At 42.5% G+C, this 24228-nt stretch overlaps 1 protein-coding gene across 1 annotated transcript in view; it reads right to left on the minus strand.

Moving 5' to 3' along the window:
• Positions 1-19352, minus strand: part of Slc35d1 (solute carrier family 35 member D1) — a 41997-nt gene extending 22645 nt beyond the window's left edge. The window contains exons 1-8 of the mRNA XM_021658404.2: positions 19052-19352; positions 18382-18415; positions 18194-18280; positions 17453-17520; positions 15549-15620; positions 14707-14775; positions 12355-12457; positions 9818-9910 (exon numbers count right to left, since the gene is read on the minus strand). Of these exons, the coding sequence (XP_021514079.1) occupies positions 9818-9910; positions 12355-12457; positions 14707-14775; positions 15549-15620; positions 17453-17520; positions 18194-18280; positions 18382-18415; positions 19052-19254 (729 nt within the window). The 5' untranslated portion in view covers positions 19255-19352. The remainder of the gene's footprint in view (positions 1-9817; positions 9911-12354; positions 12458-14706; positions 14776-15548; positions 15621-17452; positions 17521-18193; positions 18281-18381; positions 18416-19051) is intronic.
• Between the last annotated feature and the right edge of the window lie 4876 nt (positions 19353-24228).

Below are 24228 nucleotides of genomic sequence, written 5' to 3' on the forward strand. Positions count from 1 at the left end.
CATGTTTATATGGGGGGGAGGCAGGTCTGTAAAAATCATGCTATTTGTCTCCCACAATACTTGTGTGAGACGGAGAGTAAAGTTCTTATTATCCCCAGGAGACAACACTCAACTAATAGTAGCAGGTCACAAAGCTAATATAGATAGCTCTGAGTTTGCAGACTCCAAGCCCTAAGGCTCTATTTATATGGAACACTAGATTTTATTCCAGTAGCAAATATTCAAAAGGAAGCAAGTAATTCTTCTGGGATTCCTATCCCCTCCCCTAAATATTTGGTTTGCCTCTGGAGAAAGTTAGTCAGCCTGCTGTTCTGCCTTTAGCAAAATAATAGATCTTTGGCTGTAAAATATGGCAAGAAGCAGCGACTTGAAAAAATAGCTGCAGGATAAATATGGCCCAACCAGTCCCTACAACATGCAAAGGCCCGACCCCTCTGCCACAAGAGGGCAGAAGGAAAGAAAGAAGGAAGGAAGGAGGGAGGGAGGGAGGGAGGGAGGGAGGGAGGGAGGGAAAGGAATGGAGGGAGGGAGGGAGGGAGGAAGGGAGGGAGGGAGGGAGGAGGAAGGAAGGAAGGAAGGAGAAAGAAAGGCAATAAAAGCTACTCCTTACTCAGTGTCTCAACTATGCAAAATGGAGAAATATTTAGCACGCAATTATTCTGCTCATAGATGTGTGCTGCCCTATGGCCCAGTCAACCCATCTACACCAAGCAAGAAAGAAAACTAGGGAAACCGAGCAACTGGAAAGGAAAAGAAGCCCTTACAGTCTGTTCTGTATTTCCTGCTGGTTTAAAAGTCAAAGATTTCAACACAGCTCCGAAGATGCTAAAATCCTCTTATTTCAAACGCAGGTTTTAAAAAACAACAAATGGTTTGGGCCAGAATGCATGTAATCTTTGGGTTTGCCCATATCCTCCTCTCTCAAGTAAACCTGAACAGGGCCTCTCCAAACCACTTTATACTTTTGTTTACAAAAGATAATTCAAGAGAAGTAAGGCAGATCTCATACCCTTTTTTGACAAGGTCTTACTATGCATCCCTGGCTAGACTGGAACTCTATGTAGACCAGGCTGGTCTGGAACTCAGAGATCTGCCTTTCTCTGCTTCCCAAGTATTAGGATTAAGTGTTGGCATGTACTGTCACTCTCAGCTAATTTTCACTTGATTTTAAAAATTGATTTGCAAACACTGCTTAATCTTGTTAAAGAGATTTCTTGGAGGAAAGGTGTCTGGAAAGACTGCTGTACTGATCAAAACATCGATGGTTCACAGAAGCTGATGTTGCAGGTCCATAGGCTGATCCCATTAGCTCAGGCTTTAAGCCCCTGTGTATGAACTAATAGCACGTAACTACTGAATAACAATATTCTGGAATCTATTAATGTAGCAGACATCAGCCTCCACCAACCCAAAGCCAAGAGTATCACCAGATGGAATGTGAAGCCTACAGGAAAGCTTCCCCCATCTTGTTGTAACTGCCGCCCTGATGACCCCATCATTGTATTTTAAACTTGCTTTGATTTATGACTTCCGTTGCTCTGTAAAATGATAAAACTTCATGACACTACTTCCACACTGGAACATTTTATTTGAGGTAACATAAATATGTTCCTGGGACATGATCACTGAAATTTGGCTCTAGAATAAAGTACTTTTTATTTGCTTTAAGGTAAGAGCTTGTTTTCACACCAACAATCTTCAAGCCTGGTAAACTACATCCTTTGAGAAATGTAACTTCAAGAGCCACAAATTCATATAGATACCTGCTGTTAATAGCTGTTCTCTCTCTCTCTTTCTCTCTCTCTGTGTGTGTGTGTGTGTGTGTGTGTGTGTGTGTGTGCTCTTGAGTGTTTTCTGCCTTTTAATTCTTTAACTACCAGAGAAAACCAACCTGATCAAGACCCTAAATAGTAACATAAGCACAATAAGGAACTGCAATTGACTTCCCCAGTCAGTTTCTGCTAATGTTCATAAACCCTCAATTTGATGCTACTTGTTTGCTCTCTCAATCGGGCTACTCCAATCATTCCTGCTGAATATTGAGAGCATCTGATTCACTGTTTTGCTTTCTCTTGCTTCTTCTATCTGCTACTCACTATTTATTCTTTTATGTTTGCTTGCTATCCTCTCTAAATTCACTCACTCAAAACCGAAAGCACTACAATAATAGATATTCTCCAGACGGTATGGAACACTAACTCTGTTCCTTCCTCATTCTGAAATTCTTCTTTTTTGTTTGAAGCCTTTACATAAGTGGCAGTCCATAAGGGTAGAATTTTTCAGACCACTTGTTCATCTGAATCTCCCCCACTGTACTAACACATTTTATTGGGAAAACAACATACCGTTATTTTCACTTTATGCCTCTATATAGAAATTCTTACTAGATCAACAAGTCAAAAGTAGTTCAATGGCAGAGCACTTGCCTAGCAATAGTGAGGTTATGGGTTCAATACCCATTTGCCACCACCCAACAAAAAAGCAGGAATTCTGCTTCTTACTCTGCAGTTATCTTTCTGTGAGCCCACGAAAACATCATTTGGCTTCTGTGGGCCTCTGCTGGGCTATGAAAACATCATATGACTTCTGTGGGCCTCCACCTGTATATTACAGAGGTAGGAAAAGTTCGAGACAGCTGCCCTTTGTGAGGACCAACTGAGAGAATGTAACAGAACACTTTAAGTGTGCACAGAAGGTATAAACAGAGATATTATTCTCTGTGCTTCCACCACTGTTATCTCTCAGTGACCAGTTTATTTGCAAATGTTTATTCTTTCTAAAATAGGGAATATAGAAGGCACAGTGACTATGAACTTTGTCAGTCAGGAGGAAAAAAGTGTTTTAAACATAACAAAACTTCTTCCTCTTGAGAAAACTGAGAGAGCATTATGAAGAGGGTGGCCTGCCTGGTCATGCTGTGCGGCCCAGAACTGACTGGGATCAGAGCCACGGGCCCACAGTATTCCATCTCCTTAGTGGTGGCTGTGATTACAGATTACAAAAGATACTTCCTTAAGTGTACTTCTGTTCTGAAGGGTGTTGTCAGTTCTACAGGTGCTGGAGGCCCAGTGGACAACCATGGGACATTCAGACTACCGGAACCAAGAATACAACACAATCAGGAATACTTGGTTTGATAAGATTTTTGGTCAAATAAAAATATTTGAAAAATCTTTGCTCTTTAGTTGTTTAGGTTAATTAAACAGGGAGCGCCTGTGAAGGTTACAATCATGATCATGAACTCAGTGCTTGGCTGCACAAGGTCAAGCCAACATGAGCAATCAGTATTCCGGCAGGCAGTACCAATTTGAAAAAAGAAAGAAAGAGAGTGGAAAGGAGACATGCTAGGGGGTGTTCATTGGGAGACGGGGGCGGGTAGGGGATAGATATGATTAACATCCATAGCAGACATCTCGAAACTAGAATAAATAAAATAAGCACTCTATATTTAAGGAAGAGGAGTGAGAATGATCCATGGCACTTTGAAAACTACTGAGAAAAAAGCTCGAGTCCTTACCCAGCAGTAAACTGCAGGAAACTAGCCAAGGCAGGGGGATAATGGCAGTAGGAATGATCGCCACAGTTCCCCCCAACCCTTAGGAAAGTTAGGCCAAGGGCAGTGTCCCTGGGCCACCCTCTCACTCTGTTCCACACCAGACTCTAATCATCTGCCACAACCTCTACACCCTGCTCCTGGCTTAGATAGGAAATGAGAGCCCAGACTGTTTCACCACCTTCTTCCTGTCTTCAGGGCTCTCACACCCACGTATGGTAACAAAACACACCCCACCTTACCTACCAAGGCACTGCTCTTATTTTTAAAAAGCACAGCCTCAAAGACAAAAACAGCTAAAGAATATTCAAACTGAAAAAGACCCATCCATATGTATGTAAAGAATTCCTGATCTAGCATACTTGTTTCACAAGGAGAACACCAAAGCCTAGAAATGAGATTTTTCTCTATGTAGAGGAAATACTACAGGTTCTCAAAAAAAAAAAAAAAAATCAACCTGTGTAGACTACAGAATGATCCTGGAAAAAAAAAAAAAAAAACAGCAACTCTTAACGGGCTAATAATAAGAGCCTAAAAAGCTTCATCACTTAGAAATGGAAGTAATGATTAGTAATTACTTAGAGCTCGACAGCCAGTTTTCCTTGAACTCTCCATACGACCGCTGAAGTGGCCTTGTGAGGTCTATGGCAGCAGGCTATTCTTCCATAGGTACCTGAGAACACCCAGCAGAGAGTGCGACCAGGAACCCAAGCCCAACCCACAGGCCCATGCTGGCTTGCGCTGCAGCAGTCCCTTTTGGAGGCAGCAGCTCAGAGCATGAACATCTCTCTCCTGACGCTTTGCAAAGTCACTAGTCAAATGATACCCATTTGTTTTTTTCCTATGTTACAAGATATTTTTTATTAACAAGAAGATGATTTCTATATAATGCACAGGCTTTTGGTGTTTTGAGACAGGGTCTCATATAGTCCATGCTAATCTCAAATTCACCTTGTAGCCAAGGATGACCCTGACCTGATGGTCCTCCTGTTTACACAACAGGAAACCTTTGAGGGCTTTTGTTGGTTAGTTGGTTGGTTAGTTTTGAGACAGCCTCATACTGCTGGTTATTCTTTCTAAAATAGGGAATATAGAAGGCACAGTGACTATGAACTTTGTCAGTCAGGAGGAAAAAAGTGTTTTAAACATAACAAAACTTCTTCCTCTTGAGGCTGGGCCTCAAAATCAGGCCCATCCTCCAGCCTCAGCCTCCCAAATTCTGAAATTATAGGAGCAAACCAAGCCTGGAAATGTTTTTTTTTGTTTTTTGTTTTTTTTTAAGCGCATTTTGTAAGATGCATATTTTCTAAAACTAAGTGCTAAGTATATTGGTCTTTTCCTCTCTAGTAGTGCCAAGATTTTTCAAATAAGAGAGGAGGAGTGAAGAGAGACAGACAAACAGGCAGACAGAGGCACACACACACACACACACACACACACATACACGTGTCTGATTTCTTCAACGTTCTGCTCAGTACCATGTGCTGTCCAGAACGAGTTTTCAGTTAGATTCTGTCTATAGTTTATACAGAACTTTGGAGCATCTAAGCCTCCAATTCTTAAATTCTATGCTTACGGCACACCTGCTGTGTCCACACCTGCCCCTCTGGAGAACTGAACTTTCAGAGCCCTCTTGCTAGATTTCCTAATGAAAGAAGTAAATTTCCCTGCTTGGTCTAATTTTGCTTTGGTTTTCATCCTAGGTAGGCCTTTAAGTTTGAATAATAAAAATAATTTGGTTTGTCCCAACTGCCCTATTTTTAAACTTAGGATCCATCACAGAATACTTTTTCTTACTGTTCAATTTACAAAATACAGCTTGTAAGTATTTTCGCATGGTTCCACCAATGAATCCACTCCTGTAACCACGCGGTGCTCAAGGTGAGTTTAGGCCCCTCCCACCACCTTACTAAAGGGGCCTGTCACCTTTCCTGTTTTTTCCTAACTTAGACAATGCTAAGCACTTTCTCCTCGAGCTCAGAACCTGCTTTTGCTTCTGCTCAGTTACTCTCCAGAGACACCCAAACGCATTTTCTGTCCACTTACTTCACAGTCTGCTCAGATGAGCCTTATAAAGTTACTTTCCCCACCGCCATATTTTTCAAAATAGCTCTTCCCCATCATTCCCTCTATGATGTATTTCTCCTCACAGCTCTTACTACATGATTCCTGTATAATTTGCCTTCCTGCTGGAATCACAGCTCCACCTAAGCAAGACTGTGAGCATTCTTTTCACAAAAGCACCCAGCACATAAGTACTTAATGGTCGTAGAATGACTATTAATGCTATGCCTGTGAACAAATAAGGGCAAAGCCATGGTGCAGATTCTGCTCTAGCTTACTCTCTTGCCAGCATGAAGGTGCTTCTCACACTGCCCTGTCAGAAGGTCCTGCATGGAAATCCAAAATGGAGCAGAAACTACATAAGATGCAGCACATGGCTCTGGGAGACATATGCAGTCAGGCACAGAAGCCAGGGCTCTGAAGGCATCAGAAGGGTTCTACTCTAAGCACTAACCCCGTACAACCTTGAGAATCCCCCTAACTTCTGTAAATAGGGTAACAAATCTCCTCAGGGTATATAACAAGGATCAAAGAAAATTATTTATGCTGAAGCATCTTGTCAGGTACCACACATCATACCTACAGGTATAGTGTGACTTCCAGCCAGAGGAGGCAGAGGAGGATCAAACTGTTTATTTGCAAACAGCCTTAAAGATAAAGTGTTTTATACATGAAGTGTTCATTCTATAGAAGGTGGGCTTACATATTTGTTTGTTCACACATGCATATATGGAAAGCACACACACACAAGACACAAACCAACAACACTTACTGGCCACCTAAAATCTGCCACATATTCCAGACCTTATTGTGGACCCTTTAAACAAGGCTTCAGACAAACATGGCTGACAACATGACAGTAAACATCTCATAGTACACTATGAGTCCTAAGGTCAGCTTGGTTCTACCACCAATCATTGCTCTAATCACTGCCCTGACTTGCAATCTCTGAAACAAGCCTCCAAATGAGTGAGCATTTCTTGTTGCATTTGTTGGATAAGAAAACCAAGAATCCGCCAGGTGTGGTGTTACACACCTATGATCCCAGTGCTTAGCAGGTAGTGGCGAAAAAACTGCAAGGCCATTCTGATACACATACCAAGTTCCAGGCCATTCAAGTCTCCCTATCAAGATGAAGAGAGGATAACTGTTGAGGGAGGCAAGCTAAGAACTAGCTTTACCTCTATAGTCAATAGTGCTCTATGGCTCACACCAGTTCCTCCTAACCTAAACACATACGAGATTTTCTGACAGGCATGAACACTGGCGCTCGATCCTACACCACCTAGACTCATACCAAATACCCTCCCTGTAAGTACGTGTTAAACTATATTTCTTAGCAGAAGTTAACTTTTAGCTTTTAGTAGAAGTTAACACAGAACTTTCTTAACATAGGAAAGAAATAAAATGAAATGTTGACTTGTCTCATAAATATGTGGGAATTTAACCTTCACGTTTAATTCATACCACAACACCTTCACTTGTATCATCTATGTTTTTATCTCATTTATAGCCAAATATGCATGGAACAATCTATCCTTAACCCCAACAAAAAGACAGAATTGGCCTACTTCCATCCCAAGATGCCCCTAAACACTTTTCCCTGAGAGCCTATACCAGTGTATGGTCCCGATGACAGTGGGTATGCGCCCCACAAAGAAGCAGGGGGTCTCAGAGAAAAGAGCATGGCAGTGTCTACTTGTACCTCAATAAGTGTTTCATAAGAGCCACAATTAATAGTAAAACAAACATATGAAACACAAAACACAGTAGGGGTGTGACCACAAAAAAGTGACTTCAGCTTTTATAGTCAACTTTATTTTCACAATTTGAAAATATTTAAGTATACTGATACACCAGTATACTGACACACCACAAAGTCGGTGTTCTAAAATTATGTTCTTGCCCTGTCATTAGAAAAACAAAATAAAAAGGGAATACAAATGCACTGACCTAAATGAAGACAGAAGAGTAAGAGGAAAACAAATCTAATCCTACTGTAGATGGTAAAGTAACTTTTCATTGCTAACACAGTTAGCAATACTGGAACATTCAAACTACACATGAATTTTTATTGGGTCTTTCGCTCTCTCTCTCTCTTTTTTTTTTTTTTTTTTTTTTTGCTTTGTTTTGTTTTTGAGACAGGGTTTCTCTGTGTAGCCCTGGCTAACCTGTAGACCAGGCTGGCCTGAAACTCAGGGATTTACCTGACTCTGCCTCCTGAGTACTGGGATTAAAGTGCTCCTGAACTTTGAAAGATGCACAAATTACATTATAACTTCTACACAAATTGTCATCGTTTTGGAATGAAGACATACCTGCTTTGGCTAACAGTTTCAAGTAGCTACAAGATACTAGTCAAAACCTGATGGAAATCCCATCTTTGCTAAGTCCTTAGAGTACATAAGCATATTCATTCTTACAGCTGTGTCATGAACATATTAGCCTTGAAAACATATTGTCCTGTCCTGTCCTGTGCTCAAGGGCAGCTTATCTTGTTTCGCACCTTTGTTCTAAATCTCAGGAGTAAAGGCTGCTTTCACTAGAGTCTGCTGGAAGGAAGCAGGCCTCTGCAGCATGGCCTTTGGAAGGAGGCTTACCTCCAACAGTGTGACCTTGGACACGTTTTTTAAAGTCTCTGAATTTTTTTCCACATTAATAGGAATAATTCAAGCTCCCTATAGCTTTTAAGAAAACCGATTATATTTCATGTAAGTGACCAATACATAGTAAGATTCAGGAAATGTTAGTTTCTCGTTTCACTTTCTTCAAAGCCAGAGAATAATTACTTAACACTGTTAAGTCAAAATTTTTTTCTTTGGGGCTATGTTTAGGCTTGCTGGAAGCCAGGCTATAGTTTATTAGAACACCTATTCATATATTCAGAAAGTTCAGAAAGATCTGAAATAGCTCTTTGAAAGAATGGTCTTGAAAAGTATACCAAAACAAAAAGCTTCATAAGTTGCCAAGATTCTTACTCAGCTTCAAGAACTGATCAGTAATCTAATTTCAAAACCTTCTGTTCAAGCTCCATTGATTCATGGTCTGCTGCCCTAAGAAAGCATAACCACTGTGTTCACAGTGAAGCCTGGGTTGAAGAGACAAAATCCCGGGGCAGATATTGCTGGCAGACTTTCACAGTTCCATTTAGTTTGCAAAATTTTGTGATTTCTAACAAAGCAATACCAGTTTTCCTAAATACAGGCTTATTCCATGGAAAAATTCTCTAGGCTTGATTTTGCTGTTCTATATTAATTTGACTCAAACTTTGCATAACATTGGTAAACAACTACATGAGCTTCTATTTATTTGGTCAAGGCACCATGCAACACTAAGTACCTCCTAACAGTGACGGAACCGAGGTAAGAGTTAAGCAAGGATGACACCTATCAAAGAAATAAAACTCTAGAGTCTCAAAGAGTTGTACTACTGCAGAATCTTTTACTGTTCAGATATAATTTGCTTCCATTCCCATTTTACAATTCCCTCCAAGCCTCAGGGAATCCTGTGGGAGAGGTGGATAAAATCTAAGAACCAGAGCCCAGAGAAGAATGCTATGAAGCTCTTCTGAACATGTGGCCCACGTGACAGTCATCCACAGAGGCCGTGGCCACCCACTCAAACATGCACAAAATCGGACCCTTCAACAGCCCATCACGGTCGAGGAAGGAGTTTTAGAGTCCTCATCTCTCTGAGTACCCACCAGCAGCTAGCAGCTACAGGAAGATGGTCATTTCCTTTAGCATAGTCACAGGGTATTCCCCACAGTCTAATAAAAACCCCCAACCCAGACTCTTGAAAGTACACCTAAGGAATCTCAGTGGAACATGAACACAACAGACATGAAAGTAGGTGGGGATCTTGTTAGAAAGAAGGGGTGAGGGAGAAGCGAGGCAGGTAACAGAGGATAACATGAGGGTGCACGTGATCAAAGCACGCAGGCAAAGTCGATCAACCAACAAAGCCTTCAATGTAAACTTATCTTTGTCTGTATTGGCACAGAAAGCTAGTCTGAGCCATTTTAATATTTAAAATGCTTATGCCAAGAAGGCAGGCTAGCGTGACATCAGCAGGCTAAAGACCTAAAGAGCAAATTCTCAGTTTGCGGTCACTTAATGAGCACACTTCTGCCTAACAACCCAAAAGTCTATCTTTTGATCATAAACAGTAAATAAATAACCTGTAATTACAAAGTCCTACCTTTTGTGCATCTCCTGTGAAATACGCAATGGCCAGGGTGGGTAGGATCATGAACAGTGCATTGTAGTAGAGCAGACCATACTTTCCCAGCTCCTAGGGAGTCAATAATTAGGCATTTCAGTTGGTTCTAGCAGATAGGTATATTTAAACATAAACAGACTACTATTCCAATTATATGTGTACATTATGATGGGTGGCTTTTAAAGTTAAAAAGTGTCTTAATTTGAATAATTGCATTCAAGTCTGAAATGCAGGCCCAGGTCCTTATGTCATAGGACTTAAGTTGACTGGCTCATGATTCTAAGTGGCTCTGAAATTATGGTTCTGACTTACTAAAACCATCTCAGTGTGGTCTTCTTGGCTCTAGGTTAAACCAAATAATGGGCAAGTTATAACCTTAAGTACCAATGGAAAGGCATGCCTCTTTGTGTAGTACCAGGAAAAGAACAACAGTGAGATTTCCCTTAGCAACAGGCACCCATGACTCAGAACACAAACTATCCTGGAGCAGAGGGTGGGCAGGACGTACAACCACCAATACCATCCATGCAAGGGACGAGACAAAACGACAAATGTCCACACTCTTGTCTTCTCCCTTCACACTCTAATGATTTTAAATGTTACTCTCCCTTATGACACTATTAGCTGTTCTAATACCACATCTCACTACATAGGACAGGCCGGACTTGAACTCAATCTCCTTGGCTCAGCCTCTTGAGTGCTGGAATCACAGTGCTGCCACCACATGTGAATTCATTCATTCACTCGTTTGTTTGTTGAGGCATACTCTCGTATACCTCAGGCTAGCTCCAAACTCACTACATGGCTAAGGATGAAGCTGAACTTCTGATCCTTTTGCCTCCCACTAGGTTCTAGAGTTATGGTATTCACCTGGCTCACGTGGTCCTGCAAGTTGAACCAAGGGTTTCATGCATGTTAGGCAAGTACTACATCGGGCATGACAGCACATGCCTTTAATTCCAGCACTCAGGAGGCCGAGACACACAGATCTCTGTGAGTTCAAGGCCAGATTACTCTATATAGCAACTTCTAGACCAGCCAGGGATGCATAGTGAGACCATGTCTAAAATTAACTAATTAAAAAAAAAAACCCATCTCTAAAGAAATCAACCTAGCTATACCCCAGATCCATAAATAAGCTTTAGAGTGTTAATACAAGTAAGTCATAAGCCATTTCTAAGTATGGAACTGAAGAGCTCTCTTCTAAGACTAAAATACCATGAAACCTTTATTTTCTTTTAAGTTTTGAGATATACTCTAGACAGTGCTGTCCAAAATAGTAGTCACTAGCCATATGTAGCTAATTCATATGTCTAATTTATCTAATAATTAGACAAGGCCACTGAATTTCTCAGACACACCAGTCACTTTTCATAGTCCCAGAAGCCACGCCTGTAGTGAGGGCAGAGACAATGTCCACCATCACATTAGACTCCGCTGGGCATCTGCTTCAGAGAGCTGAGGCTGTGGGCTCATTGCAGAGCTGGCCTCAGTATCCACTTTGTGAAACAGCAAATGAACTAAAAATAAAATCATTGTAATGCCAAACGGCTATTCTCTTTCCTCTTTTTAAAAAATAAAATAAAATAAAAATTTGTCACTAGTAACTTCAAATAGAATGCAATCATCACACAGACATAAAAGTGACTAAGAGAAGGAGGAATAGCAGGCATTCTAAAGAAAGTGTTAAAAACAAATTTGTAGTGTGTTTAGTGGAAGGAGAAACCAACTCTATGAATAAGAAAAACCTGTACGGACAGAGTCTATACTCTTCTGTTCTGGGGGGAGAGGCAAAATCCTGGCCAACTGGAAACCACCTCAAAACAACAACGACCTGGAATCCATTAGGGTTACCACTCTTGAGTGGGACATTTGTTTTCACTTGTCATCTGAGCTCCAAAATGTCCTTGAAGTAATTTCAGAAATGCTCAGCACGGAATAGAGCAGGATGAGGAACCAAGTATGTAAGAACACCTTACTGAGATAAAATATGAGCAGGGACACACGTCGGCTACAAGATTCAGCTCTGAGATAAGCGTGTGTCAACTGCTCAGGAAAACGATGGTGACATCTGAGATGAATGTCAGTGTGAGTCCTCACAAGGCCCATTAGGGGATTAAGAACAACTCCTCACTAAGAGCTCCATGACAAAGAAAGGCAAAACCCAAATAGTTGTTTTCTTACAGAACTTAACCTTACAATGCAACAAACAAAACACGGCTCAAAGACTTGGTTTCTGGGGGGCTGAATTGATATAAATCACACCTAACTATGACTATATGTAAAGTAGATAGTGAGCAAGCAGACAGTATTGTGGAAGGCACTTGAGAGCTGATATTACAGGCATGAACCACAATGCCTTGCAAACATAAATTTATTATACTAGCATGAACATACACGGTACCTTCAGAGAGCTTCTATGTCCTTCCCCAACCCTCCTAAGTATGTTTCTTTATTCCATACCTTCCCCACCGTCAGCTGAGTATGCAATGAAGAAGCTGTACAGCACTACTTACTTTCGAATCTAACTTCTGTTTCACGTATGCTCCATTTGCTGCTGTCAGGACATCATTGATCAAAATAAAAACATATCCTTCCAGATCAAATGCCAAGTCAGAGCTGCAGAACATAAGAAACACTTTAGGATCACCTTAAAAAATACGCAGTTAATTTTAAACAGGGTCTGGGCTAAAGGACTAGCAAGAACATGTTTTTGTCTAGGCAGACCTTACGCATTTTATCAGCAACCAGCAATTCCTAAGACCTGGCCACATTTGTCGATTTTATGAGAAACATCCATGCTTACACATGTCACCACAAAAGAGTCAATTGTGCAGCCAGACACTGTGGAGCACACATCTGTCACACCAGCACTCAGGAGGCTGAAGCAGGATAACGAGCTAAGGCCAGGGGGCTATAGACCACGCTCTGAGGCAGCCTCCAACTACACAGTTCAGATCCTACCTCAAAACAAACCTCACACATACACACAATAGCAACCATTTCAGTTCACTGTATACCGCTCTAAAGTGAAAGTCGGATAACAAGCAGCCAAGTTTACAGTTACCATATGTGATAGCAGTAGGCCTTGGTCTCCAAGATAAGAAAACCAAAGGATGAAGCTGTAGACAAGTCATTTTTCCCCCCAAAGATTCACATAAAAGATAGAACTAACTTGTCACTGGGTGGAATTTCTGAAGCATGGATGATAGTTCTGATATCAAACCTCAAGAGTGTATAAGCAAGTACTAAGAACTTAATCAGTTAAGTAATTGCCCAACGACATGACAAGATGTAACCAGAAAGATCAAGAAAACAAAGTAGCCTGATTATCAAATAACTCAGTACATATGAAACATGAATGAAAATTTGACAGTATACCTGAAGTATATTCCAACACCCTCAGGTTCTATCTACATACGTGTGTCTGACCTAGTAAAGGAAGCATTCTAGACCACTGCAACTTCAGGCCGGAGGGAGAGCAAGGAGGCCCTGCTGCTTAGTACAATTTTGGTTCTCACTGGCATCGAGGAAATGTTTGTTTTCAAATACACAGAGTCTGGCACCTCTAAAAAGAAAGGGAGGTGGCTAATATTGAATCTTTCTCAAAGGAGGCAAGGCAACAAAACATGGAGGGAAATTCCGGCACCCACTGATGCTACCCTGCTTTTGTTTTTGTTTTGTTTTGTTTTCCCCTCTCTAAGAATGGAATTTCAGGGGCCAGCAAGACGGCTCATCCAGCACAGGCACTTGCCACCAGGCCTGATAATCTTGAGTCCTATTCCCAGGACCCACATGGTGAAAGAAGAGGAGAGACTGCCACAAGTTGTCCTCTGACCTCCACACATGCACCCTGTGGCACACATGCACACACACACAAAATAAATAAGTGTAATAAAACTATTTTTTTTTTAAAAAAAAGAATGGAATTTCACTTGGATATTTAACATAAAATCGAATTTGATGTTCACACCCTCACTACATACACTTATACCACATGCATATGATAAAGTATAATTAATGAGCCAAAATAGTACAGTGAACTCCCAAAGGAGAGTAAGTTTGTAGCATTAGCAAATGTGTCTGCACAGCTCAAGCTGGGTACCATGTCAAGAAAGTTTCTAGAAATCCTTTCAACTTTCAGTCTTTGGATATCTGTTTTCCCACGCCTGCCTGCCTTCCCCACTTCTTGCCTACATATGTATACAATATATAATAATCAAATTGGGATAATTCATATTTTTCTCGCCTTAAAAGCGTATCATTGCTTTGTGTCTTCCTCCATTTGGGAAACCCTTCAGCACTCTATAGAGTAACCACGTCATTACATTTGTGATATGTCCTAAGAAAAGTCAAGTGAAACAATGTGTCTATTCCTTTTTTTCCACAAGGGAAACTTGCCCTTCTTCTCCTCTCATGAAAGGGCAGATATTACTTTCTTTAACAGCATGCAAAGTGAAAGAATTAACAATATTATGAAATCACAGACCTGGTTTCAGACAAACTGGGTTTCTAGCCCTGCCGCTTTCTAGTTGTAACCCTTGAGAATTACAGAAGATTGAGTTTCTTCAACTATAAAACAGGAAAATCAAATCCCTCAGAACCGAAAAGAATACATAAATGTATCAATGCTGAATATACTGTGCAGCATGTAGTCTATGGTCGGCAAGCAGAAGACAATATCAGATCCTAAATTACGTAAATGGACTGTAGGAATCCCCCCCAGTCCACCCTTCACCAGCTTTGATCTAATACGGCCTAAAAGACTTAAGGTTTGAAGTCTTCTCAGTAATTTTCAAGGATGCTCAAGATTTATTATTAATAACTATTGACAATTAAAACACAGACTCTATAGGCTCACATCTTACCTGGCAGCTACAAAGGCTCCAATAATCATTGCGAATACAGTCATCTTAATACCCCAAGAGAAAGTCTTCCTACAAAATAATTTAAAATATACATACGTGACTTTATCCATGTAGACTCATTTTACATCAGTGACAAAAAAAGGGAGGTGGGGAATGCTTTCTTTAAAAAAAGACAAACACAGTCACATTTCAAATTTGTCCAAGAACTAGATATTTAAAAAAAATGGAGTCAAAATTCCTTTTGTTATAGAAATAACTATATCTTTTTCTCTCCCGTTCTTACCATTTGTCTATTATTACTGAGCTGGAATTTTTATCTCAAAGTGACTTAAGCAGAAGAAAGTCATAAATATTTGCAGTAAAAGCAGCCAAGACATGAACACTATTTAAAGCCTAAGACTGTGGCCTGGCTTTGCCCATGGGCAGCAACAGACAAAGAACTGTGGATGGTACATCGCATGTTCAGGAAATTTTCTAACTGTGGCCTGCAACCTTCACAATTACATTATTCTGATAGCAAGGCAATCAGCCTGCTTAAGCTTTTCAAAACTTAAAGTAGAAGCGAGACAGACAATTTAATGTCTCATATATGCTGGATATCTTTGCAAGGTGGTTTAAGGTATTTAAAGAATAAATAGATGGGGCTGGAGAGATGGCTCAGGGATTAGATTCCTAGCATCCACATTAGGCTGTTCACTGCCTATAACTTCAGCTATGAGGAACCCGACACTTTCTTCAGGCCACAGACAACCATACCCACGGCACACACCCCCACAAACTCATGCACGTAAAGAATGTAATCGATCTGATAAACAAGGCCAGTCGATCACAATAAAACTCACTTGAGTAGAGCTCCTTCAGCGAACATTGTAAACAGAATAGAGAACCGTCTCAGAACTGTAAACATGGGCAAGCTGTAAAAGAAACTCAGGTCGGCAAAATAAAGCTCAAAAGTACGTCACTGTAAATAAAGATTCTCCAAATCTTTAGATAATGTCCTTCTGACTACAAGAAAGTTTCATATTGATCAACCTTCTTTCCCTGGAGAAATAATTTCTTTACTTAAAAGCTTTTAAAACATTAACTGCCAATGGTAAAACCCTGCATCTATCAATGCATACTAATAACATCTACTTTAAAGTTTCACTCTGACAACTACGCAAATACCCTGACTACAGCCACATTAGTCTTTAACATGGAAGGCTTCTTCCCTTCTTCTTCACTGGACTGACTTCCCTTCCTATCCTCTGGACCGCTAAGAAAAGGTCTATGAAAATCTTACTCATGGAACACTATTTTACAAATGGTTCTCTAAATCCTTAGAGCAGTTTGCTTGCAGTAATCAAACATCCAAGCCTCTTTTAATGTAAGAATTTCTGAATATATCTCACCCTAGAATGCTTTCTACTTTTCTGATAGTCAAAGGCAGAGTGTGCAAATGCATGAATGGATGACAATGGACTTTAAAAAAAGCAAATTTTATATCAGCAGCACTGTGCAGCAGGCCTGCAATTCCTCCCACGTGCATTAATGAGATGGAAAAGGATTCTATCCCCATGACAAATCTGACTACCTAGGAGCTCTCCCCAGAGGTATTCTGGTCATTCTGTCAGGATTCTTGATTTAAAAAAAAAAAAAAAAAAAAAAATTCAAAAAGGAGAAAACAAAAACTTCTTTGCCTCTGATCCTCACAGATCTCCATACTGTTTTTTTAAGCTTTTATTTATAATTTTATATACATATGTGTGTATTTTTTACATACACATGCCAGTGAAAGTATGTGAAGAGGCCAGAAAAGAATACTGGCTCTCCAGTGAGTTGTCTGGCCTGAAACCTGTATCTTTTAGAAGAGCAGACATTGCTCCTAACCACTGAGCCAACTCTTCAGCCCTGTTTATACTGTTTTTAGTCATTTACTATGTCAGGGTTCCATTCAGTTCATGTAGGTTCCAGCTAAACTATTTTGCCTGTGTATTTACCACACATACACCTCCAAAAGTCAGAAGCCAAGAACTAGTTGGTGAGAGGGCAATGCGTGGTATTTCTAAAGTAAATGGCTCTTCAGTTACACCGTCACGGCTGATGTAGTAATCATGTTTTTGTCAAGATTCCATCTGACTTTAACTACTTCATGTTAAAAGGAAACCTGTGGAAATTCTTATGTTCACCTCTGATTTGCTGTACTGAATACACTTAAAATACATAGTGTTTCTGAACTATGTTACAGAAGCAAAATCCTAAGCCAGATACAAGGGCAGCATTCTGGAGGCAGAGGCAAGAGGAGTGCCACAAACTCAAGGCCAGTCTGGACTACACAGTGTGTTTCAGGTCATCCATGGCTACAAAGTAAAATCCTGTCTTGGGCAGGGGAAAGTGTATGTGTGTGTGTGTGTGTGTGTGTGTATCCTGCAAACCTGGCATAAATCTTTCTTGATGGTCAGCGTGCAAAAAAAATAATAAAAATCTACTGCACTACTGACAATATTTGAATGCTTCTAACAGAAAAGTACGAAGTGAGAAGGGAAATAAAACAAAAATTCATTCCCTAACTTCAAATAAACAACTTTTAAACCAAAACTGTGGGCTCAGGAGTCATTATTTGATAAAAGGCTTCTTGGTGTTTCCCTGTCGTTTTTCCCCACCCCATTCCTGCCACAATCAATCGTAAACACATTAATACGACATTTGTGCTTGGTTTTAAGACCACATTGCTTTAACCCCTCTAGAAAAATAAAGTTACCCATACTTCAGTTTCTTTGTGCTGAACAGTCCAGTGATTTGGTTCCCAAAATACAGCAGAGGTAGTGGAAACGTCTGGAAAAGCGAAAAAGGGTAACAGATCTCAGTAAGGAAGACACTGACAATAAAATCCTTTCAGCAGAAACAGTTCTGTTTATACAGTCACATTCCTGCCACTTGAAACATAAGGTTAGCTGTAATAAGCGGGGGTGACCCTCATGAAACACCCAAACGACACGGACTATCCTTTGACATACAGTACTGCTGGCAGGAACAGATGACACAGAAATATGAACATGGCCAACCATATGAGGCAGGGGCGTCTCTTGCTTGAAAACAGGGTACCGTATGAGTCTGAGACTCCAGTGTCCACAGAACAAGAGAGAGCATTCTGTCTTCGAATGGGGTCTCACCCAAGCACAGAGAAGAGTATGAACACAACACCCCCACTCTTATAAAAAAAAAAAAAGGACTAATGAGAGGGGAATTTCACGGATGAAGTGGGTAGAGTTGTTACCAGAAACCCCTTAATCAAAACAGAAGGATTTCTATCTTCATTTCTCAAGAGATGTAAGCACTTCCCTTGAATGCTCTGCTGCCTGTATTCTTTAGCTTTGCTACATGCATTTACGGACTAGGGTTGGGGCTACACTGAGGTTTTAAATATGCAAGGCACTCCCCCGCCCCCTTAAGCCACAGAATGGTTCCTTTTTATAGAAATAAAGTAGCCCTTCTTTCTCACTTTTACCTTTCGAGGTACATTCCTGTCAAAGTCTGGAAACTTGACAACTCTGAGTGCCTTTCCCACCCAGAGAACTGCTACCGTGGCCACCATCTGCAAACAGAACACACACTGATGCACTGTTCTGCACAGAGAGACACACACACACAAGTTCTGACAACGCAGACCACGGAATGCCCGAGATTCCAACTAACCTGGCCAAGTCCAACACATAGCGAGGATGGAAATCTACAAAGAAAAAAAAAGGGGGGGGGGGGGAAGAAGAGTGGTTTAAAACGGCCAGAAAACCCTCCAGACACGGTGAACTCAACTTTCACAATGACAACCTTAAAATGCATTCGGATTCAATCCACGCTAATGCCTGCCCCTCGTGCAAAATAAAATAAAATAAAATAAAATAAAATAAAATCTTCGATTTTGTAGCCTAGGGCGACCACTTGTCTCATCTTGCCCAGGTTTACAATTTCCCTCTCGGCTTCCTGCAACGGATTTTTCCAGAAAGTTAAGGCGGAGATCCCGTCAACGGTTTTAAATCTCTTAAATGAATCTTGGGGGGAAGGGGGGAAGAAACACACACAAACTTCTGCCCCGGAGTCCCAGTGACAGCGGGGACGGCGCGTGGGCGAGCGGCCGCGCTGGTCCCCGGGGCTGTCAGCCGCGAGGGTCGCCCGACCCTGCGCACCGGCCTCGCTGCGTCCCTCCCAGCCCAACCCCGAGACACACACACACACGCACACACAGCGCGGGGGACGGGGAGCTCGGCCCAGGGCATCCCGGGCTGGGCTCGAACCCCCGTCGCCGCCGGCCCGCCCGCCCGCTCGCCCGCCCGCCGCGCCTCAGCCCGCCGCCCGGCGGCCCGGCCACCTGTAGTTGGTGAGCACGCTCTTGTTGACCACCACGATGAGGAAGGAGCTCACGCCGTAGAAGCCGGCGGCCAGCAGCTTCAGGAACACCGTCAGCGTTTCGGCCGGCGCCATCCCCAGCTCCTCCTCATGTCTGTGTGTGGAGGATTTCGCGGGGGCTTCTCCTTTAACCGGAGCATGCTGACGTCTGTGGACTTCCGCCATGGCGGCGGCGGCGGCGGCGGCGGCAGCGGTAGCGGCGGCAGCGGCGGCGGCGCGGGCCCAGCGAGCGAGCGAGCGGGGCGGCGGGGATCGGGGCCCGGCGGCGGCGCGGGGCGAGGAGAAGCGCGGCTCCGGCGCCGCGGGGCGCGGGCTCGGTGGGGTGCGGGCCTCGGACGGGCGCGGCGGGCGCGGCCGGGCCTGGCGGTGCGCGGCTCCGCGCTGCGGGCCTCAGCGGGGCGGCGGGGGCTCCGGGGGGCGCCGGGCGGCTCGCGGCTGGTGCGGACCGCAGCTCTCCCCGCACTGCCGCCGCCCGTCCCCGCCCAGGGGTTGGGACACTGGGGTTCACACCCTCGGGGACTTTGCCCTGGCATGGTGCCTCGCGGGGTCAGGGAAGGGCTGAGCCTGGGCGATGCTGGGGATGGAGAGGAGCTGGGGACCACTGAGCCGGGCCGGGGAGCACAGGGCCGCGCCTGCGCACGAGTGCGCGCTTAGACACCCCACCACCACCCCTGCGGGGAGCCAGGGACATGGGCGGGAGCCCCCAGCTGCAGGCCCAGAGGTCCCTCCGTGCTCTGTAACGTGTGGCTGGCAGAGAAGTGATGTCCTATTGCATCCTCAGTTAGCTTGAATGTTCTTTTTTGGCCTCTTCTTGCAAGGGGTCATAGTTCACACACAGTATCAAATGTGGTTCAACAGGAAACAAACATTTCCTTCTGCAAAGTCTGAGGCTTCTCACACTAATGAACACAGAACCCTTCTTTGCAGATAAAGGGGGAAATTCTTTTTGTTGTTGTTGTTGTCTGCTTGTTTGTTGTAGTTGAAATACCCAGAAAAGGCAGGATGGAGGAAATACTGCAATAAGCCACTTGAGGGCCGATTAAAAAAAAGAAAAAAAGAAAAAAAAGTGCAAGGTGTTTGGAGCCTGAAAGATTTGTTCCAGTTCTAGGATTCTTTGAAACATTCCCTGAGCTCTTGGGCGGATTAGATTATCTCTGCACCCTCATCTCACCACCTCTGTTCTGTAAAACAAGTAGGGTTTTCTTCGTACAGGGCCATCACACAACCAAAGAATACCGGCTTACGGAAGGAAATTACATTTCTGCGTTTAGAAAGAAAGTTTTTAATTATTTCCCCAAAATTTTCATCTGAAGTTTCTTTTTTTTTTTAATTTTTATACTGTGGTAAAAATAACAGTTTATTGTTTGAATCCTTGGTTGTGGAACCACCATCTCAGATGGACACTCTTGGGAGCTAAGCCATCATTCCCCAGTCTCTACCCCCTACACCAAAAAGTAACCTGCTTTGTGCACTCAACCTCTGTGAATCTGACTGTTCTATGTACCTCATTTATGAGAACCACGCGGTATCTGCCGCTTTGTGACCGGCTTGTGCCAGTTACATAATATGTCCAAGGAGCATAAGGTGTGACAGAACCGGAAGAGCTGGCAGCCAGCATGGCGCTCTTAACTGTTGACAACCTCTTCTGCCCATGCTTCCCGGCGCCCTGCTTCTCCCCTTCCCCACGTTGTTGCTAAATCAACAATGTGGCTCACGCCTCTCTTCCCTTCATAACGCGTCTCCCTTGCCCCTTGAGGTATTACCTAACCTTCTCTATTTCCTGTCATTTGGGTAGCTGTCTCCAGAGATCCCCTTACATGCCTTACAAAAAGTGACCTCTACCTCTGTACCGTTCCCATCTCATACACAGCTTTTAGAGAATGACTTGCTCTGTGCGTGCTACTTTATAACATATTACTCGTGACTGGGCCACTTATAGAAAACAAACATTCCTGACGGTTTGGGAGGATAAGAAATCCCAAATCTAAGCATCCCTTAAGAGCTCTCTGGTTCTAAGATAGTAGTACCTTGATCACTGCTCCTCTGGGAGTGAAAAGTATTGTCCCCGAACAGCAGAAGAGACAGTGGGACAAAGTGAATGCTAAGTGAAGGCTGCTGTCTACGGCATGATCACGTTCCTGAGGACAGAGCCTTAATGACTTCATTGTCTCTTAAAGGCATGACTTCATGGTTTAGTCACATGGGCAGATGATTCCGAGTATTGCAGTGACCCAAAATGAGGAGAAATGAAGTATGGTGCTAGGCAGCAACGTTTTTCTCTGCCTAATCAAATTTATAGAGATTAACAAATATTAGTAAGGCCTATCAAAGGCCAAGGTTTAACGTGTGTTTTCATGCAACCGATAGTGGCTGCAATGGGCCTTCTGTAAAAGGCCATCAAGTGCAATGACTCAAAACATTCTCACTTGGTGAATAGAGAGGTAAACCATGGCCATATTCAGGTAGCTTTTTCTCTTAAAGCATGTGTAACTAGAACTAGGGTAGTTTGGGGGGATTTTAAGTACTCAGTTCTATTTCTTGACCTCAGTAATAGTAATTGCAGAACTGTCTGTGGGAGATGTTTACATTATTTGATACAATAATCTCAATGCTGAAATAAGTGTAGGAGTCATAGGATTGTAAAGGCTACATTGAACACTCACTGAGATATGAATCTGCTCTATTTTGAAAGGTCAACTTTTGGATTGATAAATTTCAGATCTTTCTGAGTAGAAGTACTACCGGAAAAATCTCTGTAATTATTAGTTAGGATTTATTGTTATTCATATGTGTGCATGTGTTTATGTGTATGAAGGCACCCACAGGGCTGGAGTCACAAGTAGTTGTGAGCCTCCTGATGTGTGCCCCGGAAACCAAAATCTATTCCTCTGCAAAAGCAACAAGTGCTCTTAACAGATGGGCTGTCTCCCCAGCCACAGATCTCTGAAGTTAAATCACTTTTTAAAACGAAAACATTGCTGTCAGCCAGGCTGTTTTTCCATCAAAGAAAACTGATTCCATATATTTTTAAGTATAACTCACTTATTTTCCCCACAACTCTTCCTTTCCCTGGCTTTTCCTATCTTTAGGACTCTTTTGTAAAATATATATATGTGTGTGTGTATGAGCCTTTTTGATTGCATGTATGTCTGTATACCATGTACATGCCTGGTGCCTTGGGAGGCCACAGAAGGGCAATGAAATCCCTAGGACTGGAGTTAAGCATGGTTGTGAGCCACCACATGGGTTCCAGAAATCAAACTCAGGTCCTTCAAAAGAGCAGTAAGTGCCTCTAAGCCTGAGCCACCTCTCCAGTCCTGGTTTAGACCTCTTTCCTGCTCATTTCTATTTACCAGTTTCTTGTTTTGCTGTGAGCCTACATCAGTGACCTGCTGGAACAGCCTACCTTAGGAAACAAACATCTGTATATGTATAGCCCTACCTTTTTTCTGAGCAGAGAAAGTCCACAGTAAAGGTTTTCTTCAGAGTAGCATAGGCAGTAAATAGGATTTACAGTAATTATTGTTCCCTAGGCTTTAAGGATACCACGTTTAATTCTCCCCTTTGTCACTGAAATAATACACCCTTCTGTTCCTGTCACACCTGCATCCAATCTGAACACCTGACTCCGAGAGGAAAATGAGCTCTCTCTGCTCTTTAAATATCTGAAAGGCTTCCAGGCACAAGAGAGATGTTAAAAAAAAAAAAAAAAAAAAAAAGGAAAACAAAACATTCCCAAGGCATAGAAACTAGAGGGGTGATTACTGCGTGTCCTTTTCATGGAGTAAATTCATTATCAGATGAGGTTTCTGTTCAAGTCCCTAAATTTTCCATTTTCAGTTTCCCCTCAGTTTAGATTTTCTTTATTGATTCTACTTTCACTTTCATGCCTTTTCTTTATTTCATTCCACTGTTTTTTTTTTTTTTCATGGATTTCTTTAATGCATTTATGTATTTCCTCTTTAAGGACCTCTATCATATTCATGAAGGTTATTTTAATGTCTTTATCTTGTACTTCATTATATTGCATTTCTTGGGGCCCACTGCAGTAGGGTTGCTGGGCTCTAGTGGAAACATTGTCTTGACTATTGATTGTGGGGTTTTTGTTTGTTTGTTTGTTTGTTTTTCAAGACAGGGTTTCTCTGTGTAGCCTTGGCTGTCCTGGATTGACTCTTTTTATGCTGGCATCTAGGTATCTGGGTTTGGCATGATTGTAATTCCAGGTGCTGATATCTTTTCTTTGTTATTATTTTCTTTGTTGGGTGATGTTATGTAATGTTCCTTGGTTTCTATTGCTCTCTCAGGATTTTAGGAGAAAGTGTGTGTGTGTGTGTGTGTGTGTGTGTGTGTGTGTGTGTGTGTGTTGAGGGATAGGGAATTGTTCTAAGATCGTGCTGAGGGTTCTAGGTAGAATGTGTTTCGAGGTACTGGGAGCTGATACTTAGGAAGAGGGATGGGCTAGAAGGTGTTGGGACAGAGTTGCTGAGAGGGTCTACAGGATGGAGGAAAGCAGAAAGTGTCAGCAGGATCTGTTTAGTGTCCTAGGGCTAGGGATGAGACTGGGGGATTAGGTTTGGATGAGGAGGAGGAGTGTGAAGATCTGCAGATGACTTGTTTCACTGGTCTACCTGCTTCCCTGGCTGGCAGCAAGGGAAGGTCCCAGGGAATGTCTGTGGGGTTGGTGGCTGAGATAGAGGGATGGGGTGTTGAGGAAGGCTGTAGGAAATTTAAATGCTTGGCTGGAGATGCAGCAGGTAGAATGGGGATTCTGCAGCAGAAAGAATGGGGTGGTCTGCTATACATCTGGGGATTACATTTGGAGGAGAGGAGGGAGAGTGAAGATCTGAAGATCACCTACCTGCTCCCTGGAGAATCATGTTTTTTAACTCTTTGAACATCATACTTAGAACCCTAAGTTAGCCAAGTTTTTGGAACAACTACAGAGGAACAAATGGGATTAGTGGGAGACAGATGTTTTCACCATGCAATAATGAGGAACTTCCCAAATATGTGCTGAACATCTCATTGATCCTAGACTCTACCCAGCAGCCTGTTCTGTGCCTTTGAAAGCTTGATTTACTTGAGCTGTCTTAACTCGGGATTGGGATTTTTTTTGAATACAGACATCTATAAGACAAA

The sequence above is a fragment of the Meriones unguiculatus genome, chromosome 12 (genome assembly GCF_030254825.1).
Source record: "Meriones unguiculatus strain TT.TT164.6M chromosome 12, Bangor_MerUng_6.1, whole genome shotgun sequence".
Taxonomy (NCBI): Eukaryota; Metazoa; Chordata; class Mammalia; order Rodentia; family Muridae; genus Meriones; species Meriones unguiculatus.